Source organism: Rousettus aegyptiacus, unplaced genomic scaffold, assembly GCF_014176215.1.
Source record: "Rousettus aegyptiacus isolate mRouAeg1 unplaced genomic scaffold, mRouAeg1.p scaffold_m13_p_18, whole genome shotgun sequence".
In the NCBI taxonomy this organism is placed as follows: Eukaryota; Metazoa; Chordata; class Mammalia; order Chiroptera; family Pteropodidae; genus Rousettus; species Rousettus aegyptiacus.
In genome coordinates, this window is record NW_023416293.1 from 12,995,016 (window position 1) to 13,019,644 (window position 24,629).

General features: G+C 39.7%; 2 protein-coding genes across 9 annotated transcripts in view; both read left to right on the plus strand.

Annotated features, from left to right (window-relative positions):
• LOC107520841 (complement factor H) overlaps positions 1 to 24,629 on the plus strand; it is an 80,317-nt gene that overhangs the window by 36,214 nt on the left and 19,474 nt on the right. For 2 of the 7 annotated variants that reach the window (XM_036235475.1, XM_036235473.1), the window contains 2 exons: positions 1,158 to 1,340; positions 20,359 to 21,637. The exons of 1 other annotated variant lie outside the window; for it this stretch is intronic. In XM_036235475.1, coding sequence (XP_036091368.1) covers positions 1,158 to 1,340; positions 20,359 to 20,558 — 383 coding nt within the window. In that variant the 3' untranslated portion in view covers positions 20,559 to 21,637. Of the gene's footprint in view, positions 1 to 1,157; positions 1,341 to 1,751; positions 3,043 to 5,378; positions 5,771 to 8,084; positions 8,280 to 8,970; positions 9,148 to 10,738; positions 10,922 to 11,358; positions 11,808 to 20,358; positions 21,638 to 24,629 lie in introns of those variants that run through there. 4 more of the 7 variants (XM_016165061.2, XM_016165060.2, XM_016165062.2 and 1 more) reach the window with 3 other exon arrangements.
• LOC107520817 (complement factor H-related protein 3-like) overlaps positions 21,830 to 24,629 on the plus strand; it is a 31,206-nt gene continuing 28,406 nt past the window's right edge. Inside the window, exon 1 of one of the 2 annotated variants that reach the window (XM_036235477.1) lies at positions 21,830 to 24,381. In XM_036235477.1, coding sequence (XP_036091370.1) covers positions 24,324 to 24,381 — 58 coding nt within the window. In that variant the 5' untranslated portion in view covers positions 21,830 to 24,323. The remainder of the gene's footprint in view (positions 24,382 to 24,629) is intronic. The other variant, XM_036235476.1, reaches the window with a different exon arrangement.

Here is a 24,629-nt window from a genome sequence, read left to right on the forward strand (position 1 = left end):
GGGGTTGATAGTTATTTTCTCCAGAACTTGAAAAATATCATCCCTGTCTCTGGGCGCATAGAGTATTTTATAATTTCTATCTAGCTTTGGAGACTTTTTCATTTTTCTAAGGTTTTCAACAATTCGATTATAGTATATCTTGACATGAATTTCTCTGCTTTTATCATATTTGAAGTCTACCACCACGACCCCCATTTTTAAAAAACCAAAAAATATGTATGAGTTTATTCCTCATATCCAATTTGGGAAATTTTCAGCCATTATTTTGGGATTTTTTCATCTTATTTCTTTTTCTGGGTCTCACATTTTGGCCTTCTTCCCATGGCTCCCCGAAACTCTATTTATTTTTAGTTTTTGTCTATTTTTCCAAGTGAGTAATTTGTGTCATTCTAACTAAAGCTTATGGATTTACCCTTCTGTCTGAAATCTCTTATAAAGCCCCTCCAGAGAGATTTCTAAAAATACTGCATTGATAGATTTTTCCCTTTTGTTGACCCTTTGGAGTATTGAAGCGCATCGTCTAATTATTCTAACATTCGGGTCATGTCAGCGTTGTCTTCTCTTGGTGATCTTTTCTCTTTCGAGACTTCCCTGGTCTTTGGTGGGATGAATGATTTTCAACTGTATTCTGCACTTTGGCTCTTGTGTTGGAGACTGTGGTTTTCATGAAATCTTTTGTTTATCGGACTCCATCACTACCATACAGGGTGCAATTTCAGGCTCCCCACTTGGTCTCCGTGGACCCCACAGGAAAGGGCAGAGGCGTCTCATTCCCTGAGGGTGATGGCCGAGGTGGAGGTTGAGGTCCCCGACCGGCTGCCGCTGATCGAGTAGGGAGAACGCTGGTCTTAGGTTTCTTCCATGGTGTTTTCCTAGAGCGAGTGGAGTACGGCACAAGGTGGTTTCTTTCTTGAAGAGCCTGCTCCTTTTCTGCACATTTGCCTATAGTGAGGAGGCTCTTCTTGGGACTCGATCTTTTCATAAAGAGAGAAAGGGCTTCGTAGTTGACTCTCAATTTAAGAGATTAAAATGTCTTCCATTAACATTGTTAGAAAACCAAAGTCCAAATATTACATATTGTGCTATGTTTTTATTTGCTTTACTTTAACCTGTGTTTTTCTTCGATCTCTCTACAAGTCAAATAACACATTTCTTAGAGTCTACAGGAAAATGCGGGCCCCCGCCACCTATTGACAATGGAGACATCACCACATTCCCGCAGCCGGTGTACCCTCCGGGGTCGTCCGTGGAGTACCAGTGCCAGTCTTTGTATGAGCTTCGGGGAAACAAGAAAGTCACATGTACAAATGGACAGTGGTCAAAACCACCAAAATGCTTAGGTAAGGACGTTATCGTTTTCAGGGATCCTGGGAAAATCAAAGTAATGAGTGTGATGTTTTGCATTCTGTTGAAGGCTTGACTACCAAAGAGTAATATACGAGGACATGTCATTTGAAAAATTCTTAAGCAACAGCAGCAACCAAAGATTTTTTTCATGAAAGCTTTCAGATGATCATTGACATCAGGAATCTTTGATTATCACACATTAAGCATAGTTCCTCATTATTACGTCATGAAGAGTGTAAAATGATTCAAATGTACATGATGGATTTTCACTGAGTTGGTTTCGAAAAGGTTCTGAGACTGAATTTTTGGACACATGGAAGAGTCTGTGAAAGCGTGAAATTCTGTGGAAAATATTTGTATACGACTTAATGTTTTATGTTCACTTTTTTTTTTTTTACCTTCAGATGCATGTGTAATATCAGAAGCAGAAATGGAAGCACATAAGATACAGTTAAGATGGGCATATGACAGAAAGTATTATTCTAGAACAGAGGATACTGTCGAATTTGCGTGTAAAAACGGATATCGTAAAATATCACCAGAGCGTGCATTTCGAGTCACCTGTCGTGAAGGGAAAATGGAGTATCCCACTTGTGGATGATGAAAACGCAGCCATAAAATCACCATATGCACATTCATTCAGAGCTTTTAAGTCAATTCTTCTCAATTTCTATTTTTTAAGCATTGAAAAATCAGAATTTTTAGACATGGATCAGAATTCGCGTGAAACATGATGTAGAGGATGTGATTATAACCCAAGAGACTAAGAAATCATTCTTAAAAGCATCTCATTAAAACCTGACCATAATGCTGTGTGTTTTTTCATGATTCATCTATGGTCAGGAATTAGATACAATCACAATCCGTTGAATGCCTGCCTCCATCTATCATTCTCCTGACTCTCTCAAAGCTTCCCCAAAGCATCTGACATGCTCTGACACTCTGATTTCAGAGGAATTTTTTTTTAAAAGTTTGTCTGCGTCTTCAAAATGATATCACTTACAAACACACAAAAACCAAGCTATGTCAAATCTATGTGAGCCATACGACGTGAGAGCTTATTACTTAGTTTGCTTATATCTCAGTAGCTAAATATACCCCCAGAATGATGAAATCCATCATCTACAAGATGTCTACGTAGCATGCATCATAATTCAAAGAATTTATAAAGAGGAATTGGAATCTAATTGGGTGCATAACTATTATGGCACCGATCAAAATACAATGTCGTGTATGTACACACACACGTGCGCACAATATGCTTTGAACACTGAACAAATGTTTATGGAATAAAGATTTGTAGAAAGCACAATAAAACGCTTCCCGGAACTAGAGTTGAATTTAGAGATAATTGGGGGAAGAGTTTGCATTGAATTCTTTTGTATTTGCTTATAATGTTCCATTTTCTTGTCCTTAACGTGTATCATCTTTGAACCGTGATATAAAATAAATATGTACAGAGGTAAGACAATGCATGTCGAGAACTCTAAAGAACCCTTTCATGATGATGTTCATATCCAGTAGTGTTTTTATGATGTCGGTAGAAAAGGTTTTGGAAACATTCAAACGCAAGTCTGAAATGTGATTTTTATGCTTGTATGTTTCAACCACATGATTAAAATCAGTCAATATAATTTCTACAAAAACACGAGACGTTTATGATGAAAATAAATATATAAATAATTTGGCTAATGATTTAAAGTGAGACCTTGTTACTTCGTATCAAATCGAATCAGGTGACATTCTTAGAGAAACCTGGCTGTCACCAAAGAGCCAGTCCACGTACCTCTGCATCGGGGGGGACAGCCAGTTTTCTCACGTGTAGAGGAACAGTGTTAGAACTGGCAAGTTTCTCTGCTGTTAATGTTGACATCTGTGCGTCGAGTATCTTTCTCAAACTTTTCCCCGCATCGTTGTGGCATCTACGATACTTGCCTATAATCAATGATACTGTTGGCTGCGAAAGAGTCATCTTTAAGATAAATTCTGTCATTGTTCTGCATGTGTCCACTGTCATTCTGCGTAAAGACGAGTGTCAGTGTACCAACTCTGCTTAAAGTTACACCTAAAAAGATTTGGTAATACTTCTTTTTGCCCTTTAATTTCTAGGTTTTGAAGTAGAGACTTGTAAGTGACCGTCCCTGATGCCGTTCAAGAGTTTTTTTTCTCTCTATCTTTAAACTTTTGTGCGTATCAGCATGGATTCATGAATTTTTATTGATTCGACTCGTCACAGTCAGTTTTATAGATATTTCTTCTTCTGTTTTTAAGGGTCTGTAGATAACTCTGCACTATTCCAAAGGACCTACTTTTCCTTGCTTTTGCCAGCTGAGGAAGTTGTCAACCTTTTAGAGTTTTTTCCCGTTTGGTAAATAGTAAATCTTACCTCTGTAATTTCAATGTGTATTTTTCATAACAAATGTGCCGATTTGCATTTAAGATATCTAAGGACCATTTCTTTTGGATTTCTTTTTTCTAAATTTTCTGATTAAGATATTAGCCCTCTTTTCCTGTTACTGTTCTTTGTTTAAAAATGATAAGTTTATCAGTTTGCAGTTCACATTTCTGTGAGATAAATGAAACCTGTTTTCCAAGTTCTTATTTGGCTTTTGAGTTCATGGTAATTTTTCTAAGCAGGAAAATTTAATTGCGTGCTCTTAAAACAATTAGCATTTTATATTCACTCAGATTCTGAGTCAGAGTCTTACATGTTCTTAACAAATGAACCCATAGCTTTTTAAATTATTATTATTAAATGTGTCGGGGTGACATTGGTTGATAAAATGACGTAGGTTTCAAGCGTACGGTTCAATAATACGTCTACTACATATTGCGTTGTGTGATCACCACCTGAAGTCCCCCCTTCCGTCAGCATTTATTGACCCCCTCAGCCCTTCCCTGCCTTCTCCCCAAACCCTCTGTCGACCATGAAACTGGTGTCTGCCTGTGAGTTTTTGTTTTTATGGTTCGTTCGTTTGTTGTTCTCAGGTTTCCATCCATATATGGGTGAACTCATATGGTCATCAAGTTTTCCAGGCTTATTTGACTTAGCAAGATGATCTCAAGGTCCATCCACGTTGTCGCAAACGGCAGTGTTGCATCTCGTGGCTGACTAATGTCCCATGGTCCATAAGTACCACATCTATGGAAAACACTATAGAGATTCCTCAGAAAATTAAGCATAGAATTACTGTATGACCCAGCAATTCTTCTTCTGGCTATGTGCCCCCCAAATTTCAAATCATTTCCCCATCAGTTTCGTGCTGAATATATGGAGTTTCTTTTCGGACTTGGAGATCTCTGAAATGCAACAGGTCACGGGAGTATGGAGATCTTGTCTCTTTCTGACTGAGTCTCCAGTTGAGTAGCAGTAGTTAGGAAATACATCATCTTTTCCTAGTCGTTTGAAATGTGATGTTATTCGTGGAACGATCGCTTCGTGCATGTCTATGGATTTCCACACTTTCTCGTCTTATCCGCTTTCTACCTGTCCACTCTTATGCCGGCACCCACTGGACCATTCCTTGCAAAGGCTCCTCAGACACAGCACGCAGCCGGCCTGGCCATCACCTAAGTGCTTCTTTGTTGTTTGAGCTTTTGTGTTCTAAATTACACATTCGCATTGTACTCTTTCCTTTCAACTTTTGTGCCCTTTTCCCCTCGCCTTGGTGAACCTCTTATCACCGGGATTGATTTTCTTTATTATTATGAAACACTCTTCTTTCATTTCTGGTAACTCTCTGAATTTCACTTTATCTCATATTACAATAACCTTTCTCACAGTTAGTTCATACGAAGTTTATATTTATCAATGTCTTTGCTTTTGGCGTGTCTCGATTTTATATTATATTGCTCTGTTTGGAAATAGGATATCCCTGGGCTTTTTTATTTTTTAATCCGATTCTGCTTTATCTCCTTCTTCAGTTGTCTATTAATTTTAACTCAATATCAGCGTTTACTATCGACTGATGGATTGACACCATTTCCGGTCACGTCTGTTTGTCCCACCTGCTCTCCAGTAATCCTCAGACTCCATTCCAGCATCCTTTTACATTTGTCTCACGCTTTTGACATTTATTTCATGTAATTCCCTGGTGATTATTCAGTGTTTTTCATAGTTGGATCCAGGGTTTGTAATTTCTACTTTGGCAATCACAGTAGTTGAACATTAATAGCGATTGCGGGATTTCGCAAAACTCTTTGAACTTTGATACTTTGGTATTTATTTAGTGACTTCACTGAACTAGCTCCATGGTAGTGCACTTCAATTCAGAGTCCCACCTGGTCACTGCGCAGGAAGCTGCCTGGAAGCCCCAAACAGCACTCCTGGAGCACTCGTGTTGATAGACCCCCGGCACACGGAACATGCTGTTAGTCCTCAACGTCCTCCTCACCTGGTGGTTTTCCTGGGCTTCGGGACAAGGTACGTTGCAAACAGATCTGAACACTCCACTTCCCCCTCACCTGTAACTTCTCACCGCATTTACTTTCATGTGTCTCTATGGCGAACGAATTGCCTGGTAGGAATAATCTGTATAATGACACTTAGTAGAGAATATCTTTATAGGAAAATGATCTTATGTTCATCAAAGGAGAGAATTAAATTATCGTTTCAAGTATTCCCTCAGCGCTGATGATGGAGGTACATGTGCACATGCACACGCAACTGTAAGTGAATTCTGGGAGCAACGAGTATCTTTATAATCTGACGTATTGTGATGGTTTTGCCGATTTATACGTGAAAACTTGTTAAATCATCTATTTCAAATATATGCAGTTTACTGTTTCAATTATACCTTAATAAAACTTAAAATAATTAACATAATTTAATATTTTGATAAATTAGTGGCAGGAAAAAAGAAATCTATTTCAAAACAATGTAGACTATATTCTTGATCCTGGTGAAAAATGACAATAAATTTTAATTAGATTTCTGCATTCACTTGTCAATGTTGAGTAAATACATAAATAATTTTTGTAGCATTACCTCTAGTATATTGTGGGCTAATTGTTTTTCACTTTTAAAGCAATATAGAATCTGTATTAATTATCTTGACTATAACTATACGCAGTAAAGAATTCTATCTTATAACAAATATAATTGGTAGGTGATATTATCTTTCATTAAAAAGCAATTTATTTTTGTGTATTCTATCAGCTTTTTTTCATAGATAGAACCTTTAAAATTTTATTTATGCAATTACATTTTCCCCCTTCTTTTACCGTCCTTATGAAGTCTTCATTACACTATCTCTTTAAAGTCTCTTATTTCCCTTTAAGATACTCATTCCCAAGGTGAAATGAGAATCCTCCAGTGTGCCTTGGGATACTTCATTGCACTATTGCTAAACAGAGTATGCATCACTATGCTTTATTTCTTGGTTTACAAGACGATCTCGTTTAAATAAGTTACCGGCATGCTGGGTTTTTATGTTATTTCCATTTATATTTGGGCAATATCCTTCGCTAGCCACCGCCACCACCACCACCAGACTAACACCGTACTCTTTCAGTGAACTCTTTCTAAGAGAAGACTTTTCCCCGAACGCCCTGTAACTATGGGTGGCAACAATACTTCCCAAGGAGAAAGCAACCGACTTTGAGGATGAAACGCTTTGTATGGATAGAAACATTGTTTATTTTAGTCAGCATTGGTTGAACTGTGTTCCTCCAAAATGCATATGTCGAAGCCCTAATTCTCAGGGACTCAGAGTGAAATGTGTCTAAAGATGGGGTATTTAAAGAGGTTACTAAGTGAAAAGGAGTCGTTAAGGTGGGCCCTCATCCAATAAAAATGGTGTGTGTATAAGAGGAGGAAATTAAGATACAGACACGTAGAAGGAAGACCTGTGAAGACACAGGAAGATGACAGCCATCTACAAATCAAGGAGAGAGGCCACAGAAATCACCATCCCTGCCGACACCTCGATTTTGGACTTTTAGCCTCTAGAATCATGAGAAATTAAAGTTCAGTCATTTAAGCCACATTTTATCATGCTTTGTTATGGCAGCCACAGCAAACAAATACAATTCTGCAGTTTAGAAAGTGGACAGAAACAATCAAAAACTATCTTTCCGTTTTCCACTCACATACCTACATCCGTATTTTTAGGAGACATTCATCAGAATTTAGTAATTATATCTTTGTTGTGTTGGTGTTGCTAATGTTTTTTACTTTACGAATGTTTTATGTTCAACTTCTTTTCACTGATTCACTGAGGTTAGAAATAGTCAGATGTATACGTATGCATCTACAGTATTACTACGTGTGAGGGTACCTGTTCGTATACCTGTCTCATGCAACATGTCGCCCTGACCGGGAAAAGGTGCGATGGGGGTGGGGGATGCAGGAAAGACCTAAGACTTCTGGAGGGACATCTGCAGAAGACACAGGACGAAGACGCCGGGGAAGTGAATGGAGAAATGGACAGTCCGACCATCACAACAGAAGGACATTCCTCAGATGTGGGAGGTCGTGGCATTTCAGCCATTTTAATCCTCCTCCTCGGCATTGACATGTTTCCATGTGATTTTAATACTAGAAAGGGTTCTGGAGAACTCGCACGTTGCGAGCTCCTCGCTGCCTTCAACCTCTTCGTTACAGATCATCCCAGGTCTCGGAGCACTAACCATGAGTGGGAAAAGTAAGAGAAACAGAATAAATTCATCAACGTGATGATTCAAGTAAAGCAGAATGATTCATTCTCTCTCTCTCTCTCTCTCTTTCTTTTCTTAAGAAACAACTTGTAATTTTCCAGAAATAAAACACGGAAGCATATATGGTGAAAACAGATACAAACAAGTCTTCCCAGTTGCTATGGGAAAATATTTCTACTATTCCTGTGATTGGAGCTATGTGTCTGCTTCTCAGTCACTCTGGACCCAAATAACTTGTACGGAGCGAGGGTGGTCACCGACGCCAAAGTGCCTCAGTGAGTAGAGACCCCGAATCCTCCCTGGACGAATGCTTTGGTGTGTTAGTACATGAGGGGGGTGCCTGGAGGGGTTGCAGAATCTACACAAGGACAGTGACAGCCAGCAGCGGTAAGGTACGGCATGCCTCAGAAATTACATCAGGAGAAATTAAGGTACGAACTTTGTGGAATGTCTAAATTATTCCATTTCCAATACTAATGGTCAGTCATTTTCACTGCTTATATTTAATTTCAACGTACTCGGTAATCGTATGAACACAGATTTTCTCAGGAAAGTTCATTTGTACGTGTAATTTCGGTTCAAAATACACGGCTGCATTGGATGTTCGAGAAGCGTTTTATCTATTTTCCTTACCTCTGTGTTTTTCATTAGTCGCATCTTTGTTCTCTAAAAGTTACATCTGTCTTCCTCTCTCGGCGAGGACAGAGAAGTGAAGAAGACAGGATTAGGAAAGAGAAAAACAAAAGATGCCGACCACCGAGACGAAAGCCTTCTCCTCCTCTAGGAAGGAATTTAGACAATCAAATGGAGAAAAAAGAAGCCGTGACTCTTTTTGGTGTCCAAAGGAACTTGACAAGTGTAAAATGTTTGAAATACACGATTAGCGATTAACGGTATTACATGCTAACTTTTTGAAGTGCGTGAACCCAATGCAAAACGTTTATTACTCATCCTTTGGGTTTTCAGGACAGTGCTTTTTCCCTTGGGTGGAAAATGGCCATTCTGCATCTTCAGGAAAAACACACCAGGAAGGTGACACTGTAGAGATTGTCTGTGGTCAGGGCTACAGCCTCCCAAACAATCAGAGCACCATTACCTGTGCAGAAAGCGGCTGGTCCAGCCCTCCTGAATGCATTCGTTTCTGTGAGTAAAATGCCGTTCCCTGTGCTTTTTTGTACTTTGCAAAAAGAGCAGCATGAAGTACGGGCAGTATCGTTGTTACTGCTATAGTTCCTTTTGAGTTGCAGGGTTCCACTTCTGTCTAAGTAGTTATGTAAATCTCTGGATACTCAGTAGAATATTACAGATTAAACGTAGATTAAACATAGGCAAAATTAGAAAGCACTCGTCAGGAACTCAGTGAAAATCTTTGAAAGACATTTACTTGTTTAAGGAACACGAACTGAATGTTTGTAGTGAAATTATGCAAAGTCTGTTGACAACACCACAAGGATAAAATTAAATTTTCCATAGAGTGATGCTCAACATCATGCCGCCAGCAAACCTATTTACTTGGCATGTACCTTTTTTTTTGGCAAAGATTAACTGTGTATCATGTAAAGACAAAAACAAAGTATTGATAACATCCCCATTATCAAAGCTTTGTGCTTTTTTTTTTATAATATGGAAATTCGATGTTTGATAATAAGGGAAATTCTTCATGAAGAAACCATATGAAAACTGAGGGTATATTGGAGCTAAAGTTGAGCTGGAGCTTCTTAGTCTGGGAACCCTAAGAGGATGATGCCAAAACACAGTCAAAGGCTGTGCAGGGACAGGTCGTATAGGACAGCCCTCTGTACCTTCCCGATCGTGCGGGGGGTGTGGTTATCATTTACTCGTCTACTCAATGTTTCTTACAGTGCCGTTAAATCACATTTACTATGCACCTTTTAGACGCCAGTATGATAACAAGGTGGGTGGTCTGAGGTATTTTTTTCTAGAAGAGTTAGGTATTGCTGGGGGGAAAAAAAGGGATACCATGGTTTCAGGCTGCTTTTTCTCCTGGGCCTTTGGCTAGAGAGAGAGCGGGTTCTGCTTGGGGTTTTTGTGCGTGCACATCTCATGGTTCTCCCCAGGAAGGTTCTTATGCCAAAACTGGGATCCGTGAGAAGCCAAAGGGAACCCAAGCCGGTCACAGTCGCGCGGAGCCTTTTCTTCCTGCTGCCCCAGCCAGTGCGGCCCCTCTGCAGTCAGTCCTGTAGGACATGTGTATGGAATTTTTCCAGAAGCTGTATTTAGGAGAGGGAGTAGGAAGCGCTGCTTCTACCCCATCTTTCCGAAACAGGAAGTGAATATTCCCTTTTTACCTTCTGCCAATTTGTTTCTTTACTTTTTCAAGGAGTTGGGGTTTTTAAATGAAAGTAAAAATTTTAAAAACAATCTTACTGGTGTCCCAAAGGACACAGCAGGAAGCTGTAGGAGAGAACAAGGACACCCCTATGACAATTAGCTGGGGTTCTGCCCGGCAGTGACCGTGACCAAAGCCACTTTTATGCTGGAATATGGCAAAGCAGACATATTTATTTCTGGTTTACGTGTGCCGCAACAAGACATCGATGGAGGGGTACGAAATGTTATAATCCTCACTTCGTACGGTTAGAATTTCTCCAACAAATCATTCCCTTTTCCAGACTCACATGAGTCTTCATATTACATCATCTGCTGGTTTTGTCCTGCCCTCTGTTTTCTGTATGACGGTTTGGTCTTTTAATAAATCAAATAATATTTGTAGATTCTGGAGGAAAGTGCGGGCCTCCGCCATCTGTTGACAATGGTGACATCACTACGTTCTCATTAGATTTGTACCCTCCGGGGTCGTCCGTTGAGTACCAGTGCCAGTCCTTCTATGTGCTTCAGGGACCCAGAAGAATAACGTGTGTACATGGACAGTGGTCAAAACCACCAAAGTGCTTAGGTAAGGATGCTAATATTTCATGGATCCTGGAAGAGTCAATGTAATGAGTATGATGTTTCGCTGTTCATAATAGAATTTTCACGGAATAACAACCACCCACTCCGTTGAATGCTTGACTAGCAAATAGTAATATACGAGGAAATGTCATTTGAAATATTCTTAAGCAACAACAGCAACAAAAGATTCTTTCATGAAAGCTCTTAAGATGATCATTGACATTAGAAATCTTGGTCACACATTAAACATAGTTCCTCATTTTTACATCATTAAGGGTGTAAAATGATTTAAATGTACATGATGGATTTTCACTGAGTTGGTTTGGAATACGTTCTGAAAATGAATTTTTAGGTAAGAAGATTCTATGTGAAAGTGTGAAATTCTGTGGAAAATATTTGTATATGAGTCAATGTTTTCTGTTCATGTTTTTTAACCTTCAGATCCATGTATAATATCAGAAGAAATAATGGAAAAACATAATATACAGTTAAGATGGGCAGCTGAGAAAAAGCTTTATTGTAGAACAAATGATATTGTTGAATTTATTTGTAAAGCTGGATATTATGAAATGTCACCTCATCATGCATTTCGAGCCACCTGTCACGAAGGGAAAATGGAGTATCCCACTTGTGTGCGAGAGAAGTAATTAAAACATAGTCATTAATTAAAGTAGGTGCATTTTAAAAAAAATTATTATTATTAAATCCAATTCATCTCAACTTTTTTTAAAGCATTGTTTAACTTGTTTATGTTCAATAAATCAGATTTGTGTTAATGTCAAATGTGTTAATATCAAGATTTGTGTTAACATTAAAATGATATTATGATAATATGAGAGAAAAAAATCCTCTCTATGAAAAGCACTGCATTAAAACTCGGCGAACTAGAATGACATACGCCTTCTTCATAGAACATCGCGGGCCGGAAATTCGAGGCAATCACTTCCGTGCCTGCCTCCGGCCGCCATTCTCCTCTCTCAAAGCTTTCTTCATAACTTCCATGGCTTTCTGAGATACCGTTTTGGAGGAAACAGAAAAGATTTGCTGATTCTTGTCTTTAAAATAATATCGCTTCACAAACATATAAATACCAAACTAGTCACAGTGCACACTTTTGACAATATGCCAATAACTATCAGTTCCCAATTTTAGCTTACTTATCTATAAAGAGAAAAACACTCACAGAAAGATGACATGTATAATCTCCTACAAGATCCCGACACATTTAATAATTCAAGCAAATCACAGGAGTTCAAATGCAGTTAAGTTATTGACATAAAATGATATTCTAATATCAAGAATAAACATACTTTGAACTCTGATGTTTACAGAACCAATTTACAGTGACTATAGTTGAGTTTGTCATAATAGAGAGAAGGGTGGAGATCTAACCTTTTTATACTTTACTGTCTGATTCCGCCTTTAACATGTATCAAGTTTTAATCACAAGAATATATTATTTTAAAATAACCATGGCACAAAAAGCAAGGCAACGCATGCCGGGGACTACAAAGCCCTCGTTGGTAATGATATAGATGCCCGCTGGCATCTTCATGCATCCGGTGGTAAGGCAATGCTTTGGTAAGTATTCCACAAGGTTCTGAAAAATAATTTCTATCATCGTGCATTTTATCAGCATGAAGCAGCTAAAATCACTCTTGGCGAGACACATTTTAAAGTGGCTTTGAAAAATTGGAGGGGGGATCTGTAGGAAGTCTACTGACGGGGGCGGGTTGGAGAGCTCACCCATGGGCAGAAGGCAAGTTGAGGCTTCGCATCTCCTCAGTACTGAGCATGCTCTGCGTCTCCCCACATCTCGATGCCAGGACACTTCGCAGTGAGGGCGTGCCCTTCGTATCACTTCAGAGATGCATAGATGACGAAGGATAGTCAGATACTGTCCCTCAACAGTTACATTTTCTCACTTTCGATGAGAAAAATACTTTGCGTGGGATTCCCTTGGCGTTAAACAAACGTCTGGCAGCCATGTATTAATATTATTGTTATGAAATGTGATATGTTACTAACATCCAATGAGCTCTATACAGCAACCAGACGGAAAGTTCTCTACAGACGAGAAACCCACAACGCTCTTTCCCTCCTAACCATCTAACATAGAGCAGTCGAGATGACAGTTTAATGTTCACCGGCGTAGCCACGATTAAGGTTCAACCATCGTTAACATTTTGCCATATTTGTTGTCTATACTTATTGGTCTCTGTATAAATTAATCTTTTGTGCGACTCTGTGTTTCAAGGGAGGGAGGTAAACCATTAAAAATATCTGCAGACGTTATTAAATAATACATCTCTCTAAAAAAAAAGGTAAACCTGCACATCTAAGCAAAATACCATTGTCGAACTATCAAAAGTAACCTGATTCCCTTAGCATTGTTTATTACACACCTACTAATAGCTGTTGTTTCAAACAGGTATTAATCAATTACGTTCCGTCATTTGGATGTCGGTGCCCTTTCGGTACCCTTTAAATCAAAGATTTTTCAAGCTCTATGGAGATAATTGACAGGTAATACCGTGAACGTTCAAGGTGAATGGCACGATGATTTGATAGTCATCCACCTTGCTAAATGACAGCAGCGAGGTCGGTTAACACATCCACTACCTCACAGATCGCGTTTTCCCGTGCAGGAACATTTGGGGTCTTTGCTCTCACAAGTACACAACACCATGTTGTCAACTATCGCTGCCACACTGTGTGTTAAATTCCAAGAACTTCTGCATCTTTCTATGGGAAGTTCGTACCCTTTTACCAGCACCCGCCAATATCACCCGCACCCACCCTGCTGCTGTGGTCAGATTGGATTAGAATTTCTAATCCATGCTTTGCTTTACGAGTTTGGCTTTTTAGATTCCACATGTAAGTGACATCTATATACACTCTTTGTCTTTCTCTGATTCGTTTCCCTTGGCAAAATGTCCACAAGTTTGATCAGATTTTATGTGTCTTCTCCAAGAAGTGTGAATACATTTATTTTTTTTACATTATTACTATTTTTTAACAATAATAATCACTTTTACTGTCGATTTACTTCTCGGTTAGAGCCAGAAGACATAAAACATTGCATCACAAATGTCTGTCGTAAATACATGCATTAGATATTATTCATTTCTTCAACATCTATTTTTTTACTTCCTTTTAACTTAAGACCTGTAAAAGCTCTTGCCCATTTTCTATTGTGTTGTACGTATTTTTCTTGCTCTTCTCTCTCTCTCTCTCTCTCTCGCCTGTATATCACATCTCCATGACTCATTTATTTTATAACTTATTCATTTTATTTATTGTACCATTACACTCCCTTCTTCATTTTACATCTCTCTCACCTCTGGCTACCACCAATCTGTAACTATGGGATTTTTTTTTTTTTTTTTTTGGTCTATTACATTAAGTAGCTTTATCTTCAAAGATGACATAGGAAATACAGAGGAAATATAGAATGAGGGCAATTAGTCAGTCAAAGGACAGGTGAGGGAGTTCCATTCATATTCTGACTTCAGAAGGGAAACTGTCGTACGCAGCTGGATTTTTTAGCCTAAAATAAAAGGTGCCCCACAGCACATTAGTTAAAGAATATCGTCATGCTAGGAATATGCCGGAACTCTTGTCCTCTGTGATGTGGTCTATGTGAATTAGAAATAAGAGTACTTCCATAAGCAAAAGCAAATACAGATGCTGGAAGAGTGTTCAAGTACACTGGTTTCCACGAGCCCCTCGGTGATGAAGTTGGGCGAGAGTGGGAGAACGTTACAGCGCTGTTGGCTCGGAGCTGTTCCCACGTGAGTCTCTTGGTTGAGAAAGAGGCTCACCTATTCCCATGAAGCGTTGAGATTGGAAGGTGGAGTTTTACACGACTTCTGGAGCCTGAAGAAAGGCGGACAAGTACCTATCAGGGAAGGAAGCCAAAACAATTGTGAAATCATTACGGGAACAGAGGTATTGTGCAAAACTCTTTAAGCTTTGATATTTACTGAGGGTGTGAACTAGCTTCATGGTAGTGCACTTCAATTCAGAGTCACACCTGGTCACTGCGCAAGAAGCTGCCTGGAAGCCCCAAACAGCACTCCTGGAGCACTCGTGTTGATAGACGCCTGGGCACTGGAACATGCTGTTAGTCCTCAACGTCCTCCTCACCTGGTGGCTTTCCTGGGCTCAGGAACAAGGTACGTTGACACTGACTTGAACAGTCATTTTCCTTCTTAAACGTAACTTTATGTTCTTTCATTTGTGTTTATATTTTGAATTTAAAAACTGGTAGAAAGATTCTGTATTATTAGATAACGGAAAAGAATACATTGACAGAAAAATTGTCACACATTTACCTGAGAAAAGGAAATAAATAGTTTTCTTTGTTTTCTCAGTTCCACGGGGGAAAAGCCACTGCGTACTGAGTAGGGGGCCGTGGGAATATACTCCTAAAACCTCGACTGTAAAATCGGTCACAGGAAACCTGGATTATAAGTCCACAATGTTCGGGTGACTCTTGCTTGTTTGAAAAAATTTTGAAGAATGGCGGATACCTTTGTGATCTTAATATGGTGATGATTTTATAGGTTCTTATGACAAACACCATCCAATTATACATTTAAATATATTCAGTTTACTGTATTTGCGTTGTGACTTTTAGAAAGCTATTGAAGGTCATTAACATCACTATCAATTTAATGTTTAACGTAATTAGCTGTGTATCACAGACGTATCTCCTTTAACAGAAAAATTAAATGTATTCTTAGTTTCCAGTGTAATACCAATACATTCTAATTTGCTTTCTGAGACATGGTCAATGTTGAAACACTTTTAAATTTCAAGTCACTTCTATCATTAAGTTTACAAATTCTTCACTATGATTTGTCTGTTTGTCGTCTTATTTGGTAATGCGACCCTCTCAAATCCAAGTCATTGTAGACGACACCTGTCGTCAGGCAGCAGGTACGAGCAGCGTGCGTCTCGCTGTCAGTTATTCATTTTGTACCTTGTTGCATGCGGGGTTTTCCGAAGTGTTTAATTTGGGTAACTTTATTCACTACCAACAATAACAACTCAGGGAAGCTTCCTAAGTGCCCCAGTTGGAAGCACCGAGGACCCAGTCCCCTCGAGAAGGAGGTGGCCGTCCGTGGATGTGGCATCTGTCCGCGGTCATGGCCAAACTACCAGGGATGCGGAGGGGGGAGCTCGGCAGGCGCCTCACGGGGAGAGACTCGGGGTGTTTGCAAACAGCCCTGAAGGGAACTTCAAGAGCCACGAAGGTGGGGCCGTGGGAAGAGCAGTGGAGGGACAGATGACACTGTCATTGTCACACACGGCCACGTCGTGTCCTATGCGATGGCCTTGGAGAAAGGGGACTCGAGAGAGCAGGAGACTCGGTACATCAGCTGAGAACTGTGGTCGAGGGGACCAAGATGAAGGGGAGGGACACGAGGCCGGGCTCGCTTAACGCCGTTGGCCGAGGGGTCGGGACAGAATCTCAGCGCCCACTTCCTTTATTTTCCTGTCCTCGACGTTCTCATGGGAACGTCGTGATTACTGTGTCATCTGCACATCCTTTTACAGAAATAACGTGTGAACCTCTACATATTGCAAATGGTGACTACAGTCCTAAAAGGACCATATACAGACTCGAGGATGAAGTCACATACCGGTGTAAAAGAGGCTTTTATCCTGAGAGCCAAGGAACCACGGCCAAGTGCACGACAACCGGCTGGGAGCCCCCTCCACGATGCGGCTGTAAGTCCCGGGTGCATCTTGACCTGCTTCTTACCTCTGAAATCGCTTTCTCTGAAACACGCAAAAATGGGGACCTGGAAGGTCCAAAAGTTTGCCATATGTCAAGGGAAAGCAGAGGATTTTCGAGGTTTCTTTGCTTTTACAAAGCAGCCAATGACAAGTCGGGAAAAACCATATCGTCGAAAGTGAGAAACCCATTTTTGGCTATTCAATGTTAAACACGTACGTGTGTGTAATTATCTATTCCTCTCACTAATATAATTGTGATGTCACAACTAAATGATGTGATTGTGACAGCAGAACATAAACATCGGGAAGGAATGCCGGCATTTAGGCCCAGGCATGTTCAAGGCCAAAGGCCGAGTGGATTTTCATGTGTGACCCGAGAGGGCGGCCTTATCACCATGAGACAGGCGTCTCGTGTGTGACAGTCATGGACAAACAATCACGTGTTTATTAATCAGTTTATTGAGATCAAATCAACATACAACATTACGTTCAGTTCGAGTGTACCACACAAGGATTCGATGTTTGTACATATTGTGAACTGATCACAAACATGTCTTAATTCTACCATCTGAATTTTGTCACTTTCCTTGTCCTAGAAACCCTAATGCGATGAGTGTAATTATGTTAATGAGAGAGTATAATTCACTAATGAACAGTGTCTCTCGTTTGATATTAAGGCGAAACGTTATTCACACTGTTTTTTTGTTTGTTTTAATTACAAGTTAAGCCCTGTGATTTTCCGGAAATAAAACATGGACGCCTACATCATGAAAATAGACATAGACCAAACTTTCCAGTAGATGTAGGAAATTCATTTTACTATTCCTGTGATGCCGGCTTTGTGACTGATACACAAGAAACCTGGGACTACATCACTTGTAGACGGGATGGATGGTCCCCAGCTGTGCCCTGCCTCAGTAAGCAAACCCCTTCGTAACGGTGCACGTCTACGTATCTCAGAGTGGAGAGAAACAATCACTCATGTGCACAGCTACGCCTGTGTGACGAAAGTAAGGTCAAGGGACGAGTCCTATGAGCATAACAGGCGATGGAGGTCCTTCTTTGTCTGAGGAGCATTTCATTAAAAAGCACGAGAGCTCAGAATACTGTGCGAGAACACCTGTATCATTCACACGTATTCGATGATATTGAATATTGACTTTTCTTTCTTAAAAAACATTGGATAGTAGCTGTAGTTTTTCTGAAGCGCTATATTATTTTGGATGTTTATTCATTCCAATTTAAATGTTAAGATAATTTTTAATTTGCTATTTTGACCAAATGTATGGGTTGTTTAATGATCATTTTCTGTTTCTTAGGACAATGTATTTTCAGTTCTTTGGAAAATGGGTATTCTCCACCTCATGAAACAACCTACATACAGGGTGACTCAGTAGTAGTCAAGTGCTATCCCGGCTTCACTCTCCAAAATAAACGGAGGTCACTGACCTGCACGGAGAACGGCTGGTCCCCCCCTCCCAGGTGCATCCGTGCTAGTAAGTAAACTGGTCTGACGTCCCAGTCTGTGTGTGATTTTCTAATATTCATCGATAAACTCACCTATTATTGTGGCAAGATGTTGACATCAACTTTTATTCTGCTAATGGACCTATTTGCTTTCATTTTTCTCTAGCCTGTATGAGTACACACACAATGTTTTTCAATATGTATTTTAAAAAATAAATGAGCCTATTGATAGACACTAGTAAAGAAAAACCAATACAAGAACCGCAAGTGGACGCCTATAATTGTACAGTGGTATCATCAGCCCGATGGCACAGGAGGGCTTTCCATTGTCTTCTGCATCAAGAACACCAGTGTTGACCATCACCACGGGTGTGAGCATCTGTGGGAGCCCAGGAAGCCAGCGCAGGGGGCTCCGCGCTTCAGCGCAGTGACCAGATCCAATGGGATGCCACGGGATGTGTTGATGAGGCCGAGAGGAGCAGGTGCACACACCTGAGTGACCCCTGCCCTATAGTGCAGCTTGGGTCTTGGGCATGTGACTTCAAGGGCTTGTTTGGGAAGGCTAAGGTTGTCGCGGGTCAGCCAGGTTCATTCGAGGCTTGTCTTTAAACGTCTCTAAGGCTGGTTTGGGGAGCCCTTAGTCTAGCAGTAGCATGAGGCCTTGTAGGCCTTGTCTGGTCTCTGCGCAAGTTCAGGCTCCCCACTTGGTCTCCGTGGACCCCACAGGAAAGGGCAGAGGCGTCTTGTTCCCTGAGGGTGATGGCCGAGGTGGAGGTCGAGGTCCCCGACCGGCTGCCGCTGATCGAGTAGGGAGAACGCTGGTCTTAGGTTTCTTCCATGGTGTTTTCCTAGAGCGAGTGGAGTACGGCACAAGGTGGTTTCTTTCTTGAAGAGCCTGCTCCTTTTCTGCACATTTGCCTATAGTGAGGAGGCTCTTCTTGGGACTCGATCTTTTCATAAACTCGCTATCATTTCTGAGTTTCATGCTTTGTACCCAGTGATATGTAGGAGGCCAAATGAAACATAAACAGCTCACTCAGTGTACTTCCTTGAATCCCAGGGTCTATAACGAGATCGACTTCTTTTCCGCATCTTTCACAATCTCTTCTGTTGGTTTTTACGGTGTGTTCAGGATTTTCAGTGATACGTGGCAGAAAGAATAAGCAGAAATGTTTCTACCTCATCTTGTCTGGAATAGGAAGTTAGAAAATCTCTTGCAATATACAAATTCGTGATATTTTAATTTCAAAAAGGGACTCGATCTTTCTTTTGTAATAGAAATTAAGGAACATGGCTAGATCCGATAGACACTGCAGTACGTGTAGGTAAGAACTGAACCTTCCTTTGTTTACCTTCGCCATCGACCAGTCCAGCACACACCCACTTAGAAAACTGTTTTGATTAGCACTGGAATACTGCAAAGCAGACATATTTGTTTCTGTTTTATAGATGCTTTCAGATTTGGTGAGAAAGGGCTTCGTATTTGACTCTCAATTTAAGAGATTAAAATGTCTTCCATAACATTGTTAGAAAACCAAAGTCCAAATATTACATATTGTGCTATGTTTTTATTTGCTTTACTTTAACCTGTGTTTTTCTTCGATCTCTCTACAAATCAAATAACACATTTCTTAGAGTCTACAGGAAAATGCGGGCCCCCGCCACCTATTGACAATGGAGACATCACCACATTCCCGCAGCTGGTGTACCCTCCGGGGTCGTCCGTGGAGTACCAGTGCGAGTCCTTGTATGAGCTTTGGGGAAACAAGAAATTAACATGTATAAATGGACGGTGGTCAAAACCACCAAAATGCTTAGGTAAGGTCGTTATCATTTCCATGGATCCTGGAAAAATCAATGTAATGAGTATAACGTTTTGCATTCTATTGAATGCTTGACTACAATATAGTAACATACGAGGACATGTCATTTGAAAGCTTCTTAGGCAAGCAACAAAAGCAACGAAAGATTCTTTCATGAAAGCTTTCAGATGATCATTGACATTAGAAATCTTTGATTATCACACATTAAACATAGTTTCTCACTTTTACATCATGAAGAGTGTAAAATGATTTAAATGTATATGATGGATTTTCAATGAGTTGGTTTGAAAAAGGTTCTGAGTCTGAATTTTTGGACACAGAAGAGTCTATGTGACAGTGTGAAATTCTGTGAAAAATATTTGTACACGATTTAACGTTTTATGTTCATTTTTTTCACCTTCAGATGCATGCGTAATATCAGAAGCAGAAATGGAAGCACATAAGATACAGTTAAGATGGGCAGATGATGAAAAGTATTATTCTAGAACAGAGGATACTGTTGAATTTACGTGTCAACATGGATATCATAAAATATCACCAGAGCATGCATTTCGAGTCACCTGTCGCGAAGGGAAAATGGAGTATCCCACTTGTGGATGGTGAAAACGCAGCCATCAAATCACCATATGCCCATTCATTCAGAGCTTTTACGTCAAGTCTTCTCAGTTTATAGTTTTTAAGCATTGAAAAATCAGAATTTTTAGTCATGGATCAGAGTCTGTGTGAAACATTATGTAGAGGATGTGATTGTAACCTGAAAGACTAAGAAATCATTCTTAAAAGCATCTCATTAAAACCTTTCAGACCATTATGCTGTGTGTTTTTTTCATGAATCATCTATGGCCCGGAATTAGATACAATCTGTTGAATGCCTGTCTCCATCCACCATTCTCCAACTCTCTCACAGATGCCCCATAACTTCTGACATGCTCTGACACTCTGATTTCAGAGGACATTTAAAAGAAAAGTTTGCGTCTTCGAAATAATATTACTTACACACACATAAAAACCAAACTATCAAACTTATGTGAGCCACACGATGTGAGAGCTTATTACTTAGTTTTGCTTATCTCTCGATAATTAAATATACCGCCAGAAAGATGAAATCCATCATCTACAAGATGTCTACGTAGCACGCATCATAATTCAAAGAATTTATAAAGAGGAATTGGAATCTAATTGGGTGCATAACTATTATGGCACCGATCAAAATACAATGTCGTGTATAAACACACACACATGCACATTATATACTTTATATACTGAACAAATGTTTATCGAACAAAGATTTGTAGAAAGCACAATAAAACACTTTCCAAAACTAGAGTTGAATTTAGAGATTATAGGGGGAAGAGTTTGCATTGAATTCTTTTGTATTTGCTTATAATGTTCCATTTTCTTGTCCTTAACATGTATCATCTTTGAACCGTGATATAAATATGTACAGAGGTAAGACAATGCATGTCAAGAACTCTAAAGAACCCTTTCATGATGATGTTCATATCCAGTAGTGTTTTTATGATGTCGGTAGAAAAGGTTTTGGAAATATTCAAACGCAAGTCTGAAATGTGATTTTTATGCTTGTATGTTTCAACCACATGATTAAAATCAGTCAATATAATTTCTACAAAAACACGAGACGTTTATGATGAAAATAAATATATAAATAATTTGGCTAATGATTTAAAGTGAGACCTTGTTACTTCGTATCAAATCGAATCAGGTGACATTCTTAGAGAAACCTGGCTGTCACCAAAGAGCCAGTCCACGTACCTCTGCATCGGGGGGGACAGCCAGTTTTCTCACGTGTAGAGGAACAGTGTTAGAACTGGCAAGTTTCTCTGCTGTTAATGTTGACATCTGTGTGTCGAGTATCTTTCTCAAACTTTTCCCCGCATCGTTGTGGCATCTACGATACTTGCCTATAATCAATGATACTGTTGGCTGCGAAAGAGTCATCTTTAAGATAAATTCTGTCATTGTTCTGCATGTGTCCACTGTCATTCTGCGTAAAGATGAGTGTCAGTGTACCAACTCTGCTTAAAGTTACACCTAAAAAGATTTGGTAATACTTCTTTTTGCCCTTTAATTTCTAGGTTTTGAAGTAGAGACTTGTAAGTGACCGTCCCTGATGCCGTTCAAGAGTTTTTTTCTCTCTATCTTTAAACTTTTGTGTGTATCAGCATGGATTCATGAATTTTTATTAATTCAATTTGTCACAGGCAGTTTCATAGATATTTCTACTTTTTCCTAGGGGTCTGTAGGTAACTCTGCGCTATTCTGAAGGACCTACTTTTCCTTGTTCTTGCCAGCTGAGGAAGTTGTCAACCTTTTAGATGTTTTTCCAGTTTGGTAAATAGGAAATCTTACCTCTGTATAACTTTAATGCGTATTTTTTAAATAAATGTGCTGAATTTCATTTAAGATATCTAAGGACCATTTCTTTTGGATTTCTTTTCTCTAAATTTTCTGATTAAGATATTAGCCCCCCTTTTCCTGTTACTGTTCTTGGTTTAAAAATGATAAGATTATCAGGTTGCAGTTCACATTTCACATTTCTGTGAGATGAATGAAACCAGTTTTCAAGGTTGTTATTTGGCTTTTGAGTTTATGGTGATTTTTCTGGGCAGGAAGTTTCATTGTGTGCTCTTAAAACAATTAGCATTTTATATTCACTCAGATTCTGAGTCAGAGTCTTACATGTTCTTAACAAATGAACCCATAGCTTTTTAAATTATTGTTATTATTAAATGTGTCGGGGTGACATTGGTTGATAAAATGACGTAGGTTTCAAGCGTACGGTTCAATAATACGTCATCTACATATTGCGTTGTGTGATCACCACCTGAAGTCCCCCCTTCCGTCAGCATTTATTGACCCCCTCAGCCCTTCCCTGCCTTCTCCCCAAACCCTCTGTCCCTCTGCCGACCATGAAACTGGTGTCTGCCTGTGAGTTTTTGTTTTTATGGTTCGTTCATTTCTTGTTCTCAGTTTTCCATCCATATATGGGTGAACTCATATGGTCGTCAAGTTTTCCAGGCTTATTTGACTTAGCAAGACGATCTCAAGGTCCATCCACGTTGTCGCAAACGGCACTGTTGCATCTCGTGGCTGACTAATGTCCCATGGTCCATAAGTACCACATCTATGGAAAACACTATAGAGATTCCTCAGAAAATTAAGCATAGAATTACTGTATGACCCAGCAATTCTTCTTCTGGCTATGTGCCCCCCAAATTTCAAATCATTTCCCCATCAGTTTCGTGCTGAATATATGGAGTTTCTTTTCGGACTTGGAGATCTCTGAAATGCAACAGGTCACGGGAGTATGGAGATCTTGTCTCTTTCTGACTGAGTCTCCAGTTGAGTAGCAGTAGTTAGGAAATACATCGTCTTTTCCTAGTCGTTTGAAATGTGATGTTATTCGTGGAACGATCGCTTCGTGCATGTCTATGGATTTCCACACTTTCTCGTCTTATCCGCTTTCTACCTGTCCACTCTTATGCCGGCACCCACTGGACCATTCCTTGCAAAGGCTCCTCAGACACAGCACGCAGCGGGCCTGGCCGTCACCTAAGTGCTTCTTTGTTGTTTGAGCTTTTGTGTTCTAAATTACACATTCGCATTGTACTCTTTCCTTTCAACTTTTGTGCCTTTTTCCCCCTCGCCTTGGTGAACCTCTTATCACCGGGATTGATTTTCTTTATTATTATGAAACACTCTTCTTTCATTTCTGGTAACTCTCTGAATTTCACTTTATCTCATATTACAATAACCTTTCTCACAGTTAGTTCATACAAGTTTATATTTATCAATGTCTTTGCTTTTGGCGTGTCTCGATTTTATATTATATTGCTCTGTTTGGAAATAGGATATCCCTGGGCTTTTTTATTTTTTAATCCGATTCTGCTTTATCTCCTTCTTCAGTTGTCTATTAATTTTAACTCAATATCAGCGTTTACTATCGACTGATGGATTGACACCATTTCCGGTCACGTCTGTTTGTCCCACCTGCTCTCCAGTAATCCTCAGACTCCATTCCAGCATCCTTTTACATTTGTCTCACGCTTTTGACATTTATTTCATGTAATTCCCTGGTGATTATTCAGTGTTTTTCGTAGTTGGATCCAGGGTTTGTAATTTCTACTTTGGCAATCACGATAGTTGAACATTAATAGCGATTGCGGGATTTCGCAAAACTCTTTGAACTTTGATACTTTGGTATTTATTAAGTGACTTCACTGAACTAGCTTCATGGTAGTGCACTTCAATTCAGAGTCACACCTGGTCACTGCGCAGGAAGCTGCCTGGAAGCCCCAAACAGCACTCCTGGAGCACTCGTGTTGATAGACCCCTGGGCACTGGAACATGCTGTTAGTCCTCAACGTCCTCCTCACCTGGTGGCTTTCCTGGGCTCAGGAACAAGGTACGTTGACACTGACTTGAACAGTCAGCTTCCTTCTTAAACGTAACTTTATATTCTTTCATTTGTGTTTATATTTTGAATTTAAAAACTGGTAGAAAGATTCTGTATTATTAGATAATGGAAAAGAATACATTGACAGAAAAATTATCACACATTTACCTGAGAAAAGGAAATAAATAGTTTTCTTTGTTTTCTCAGTTCCACGGGGGAAAAGCCACTGAGTACTGATTAGGGGGCCGTGGGAATAT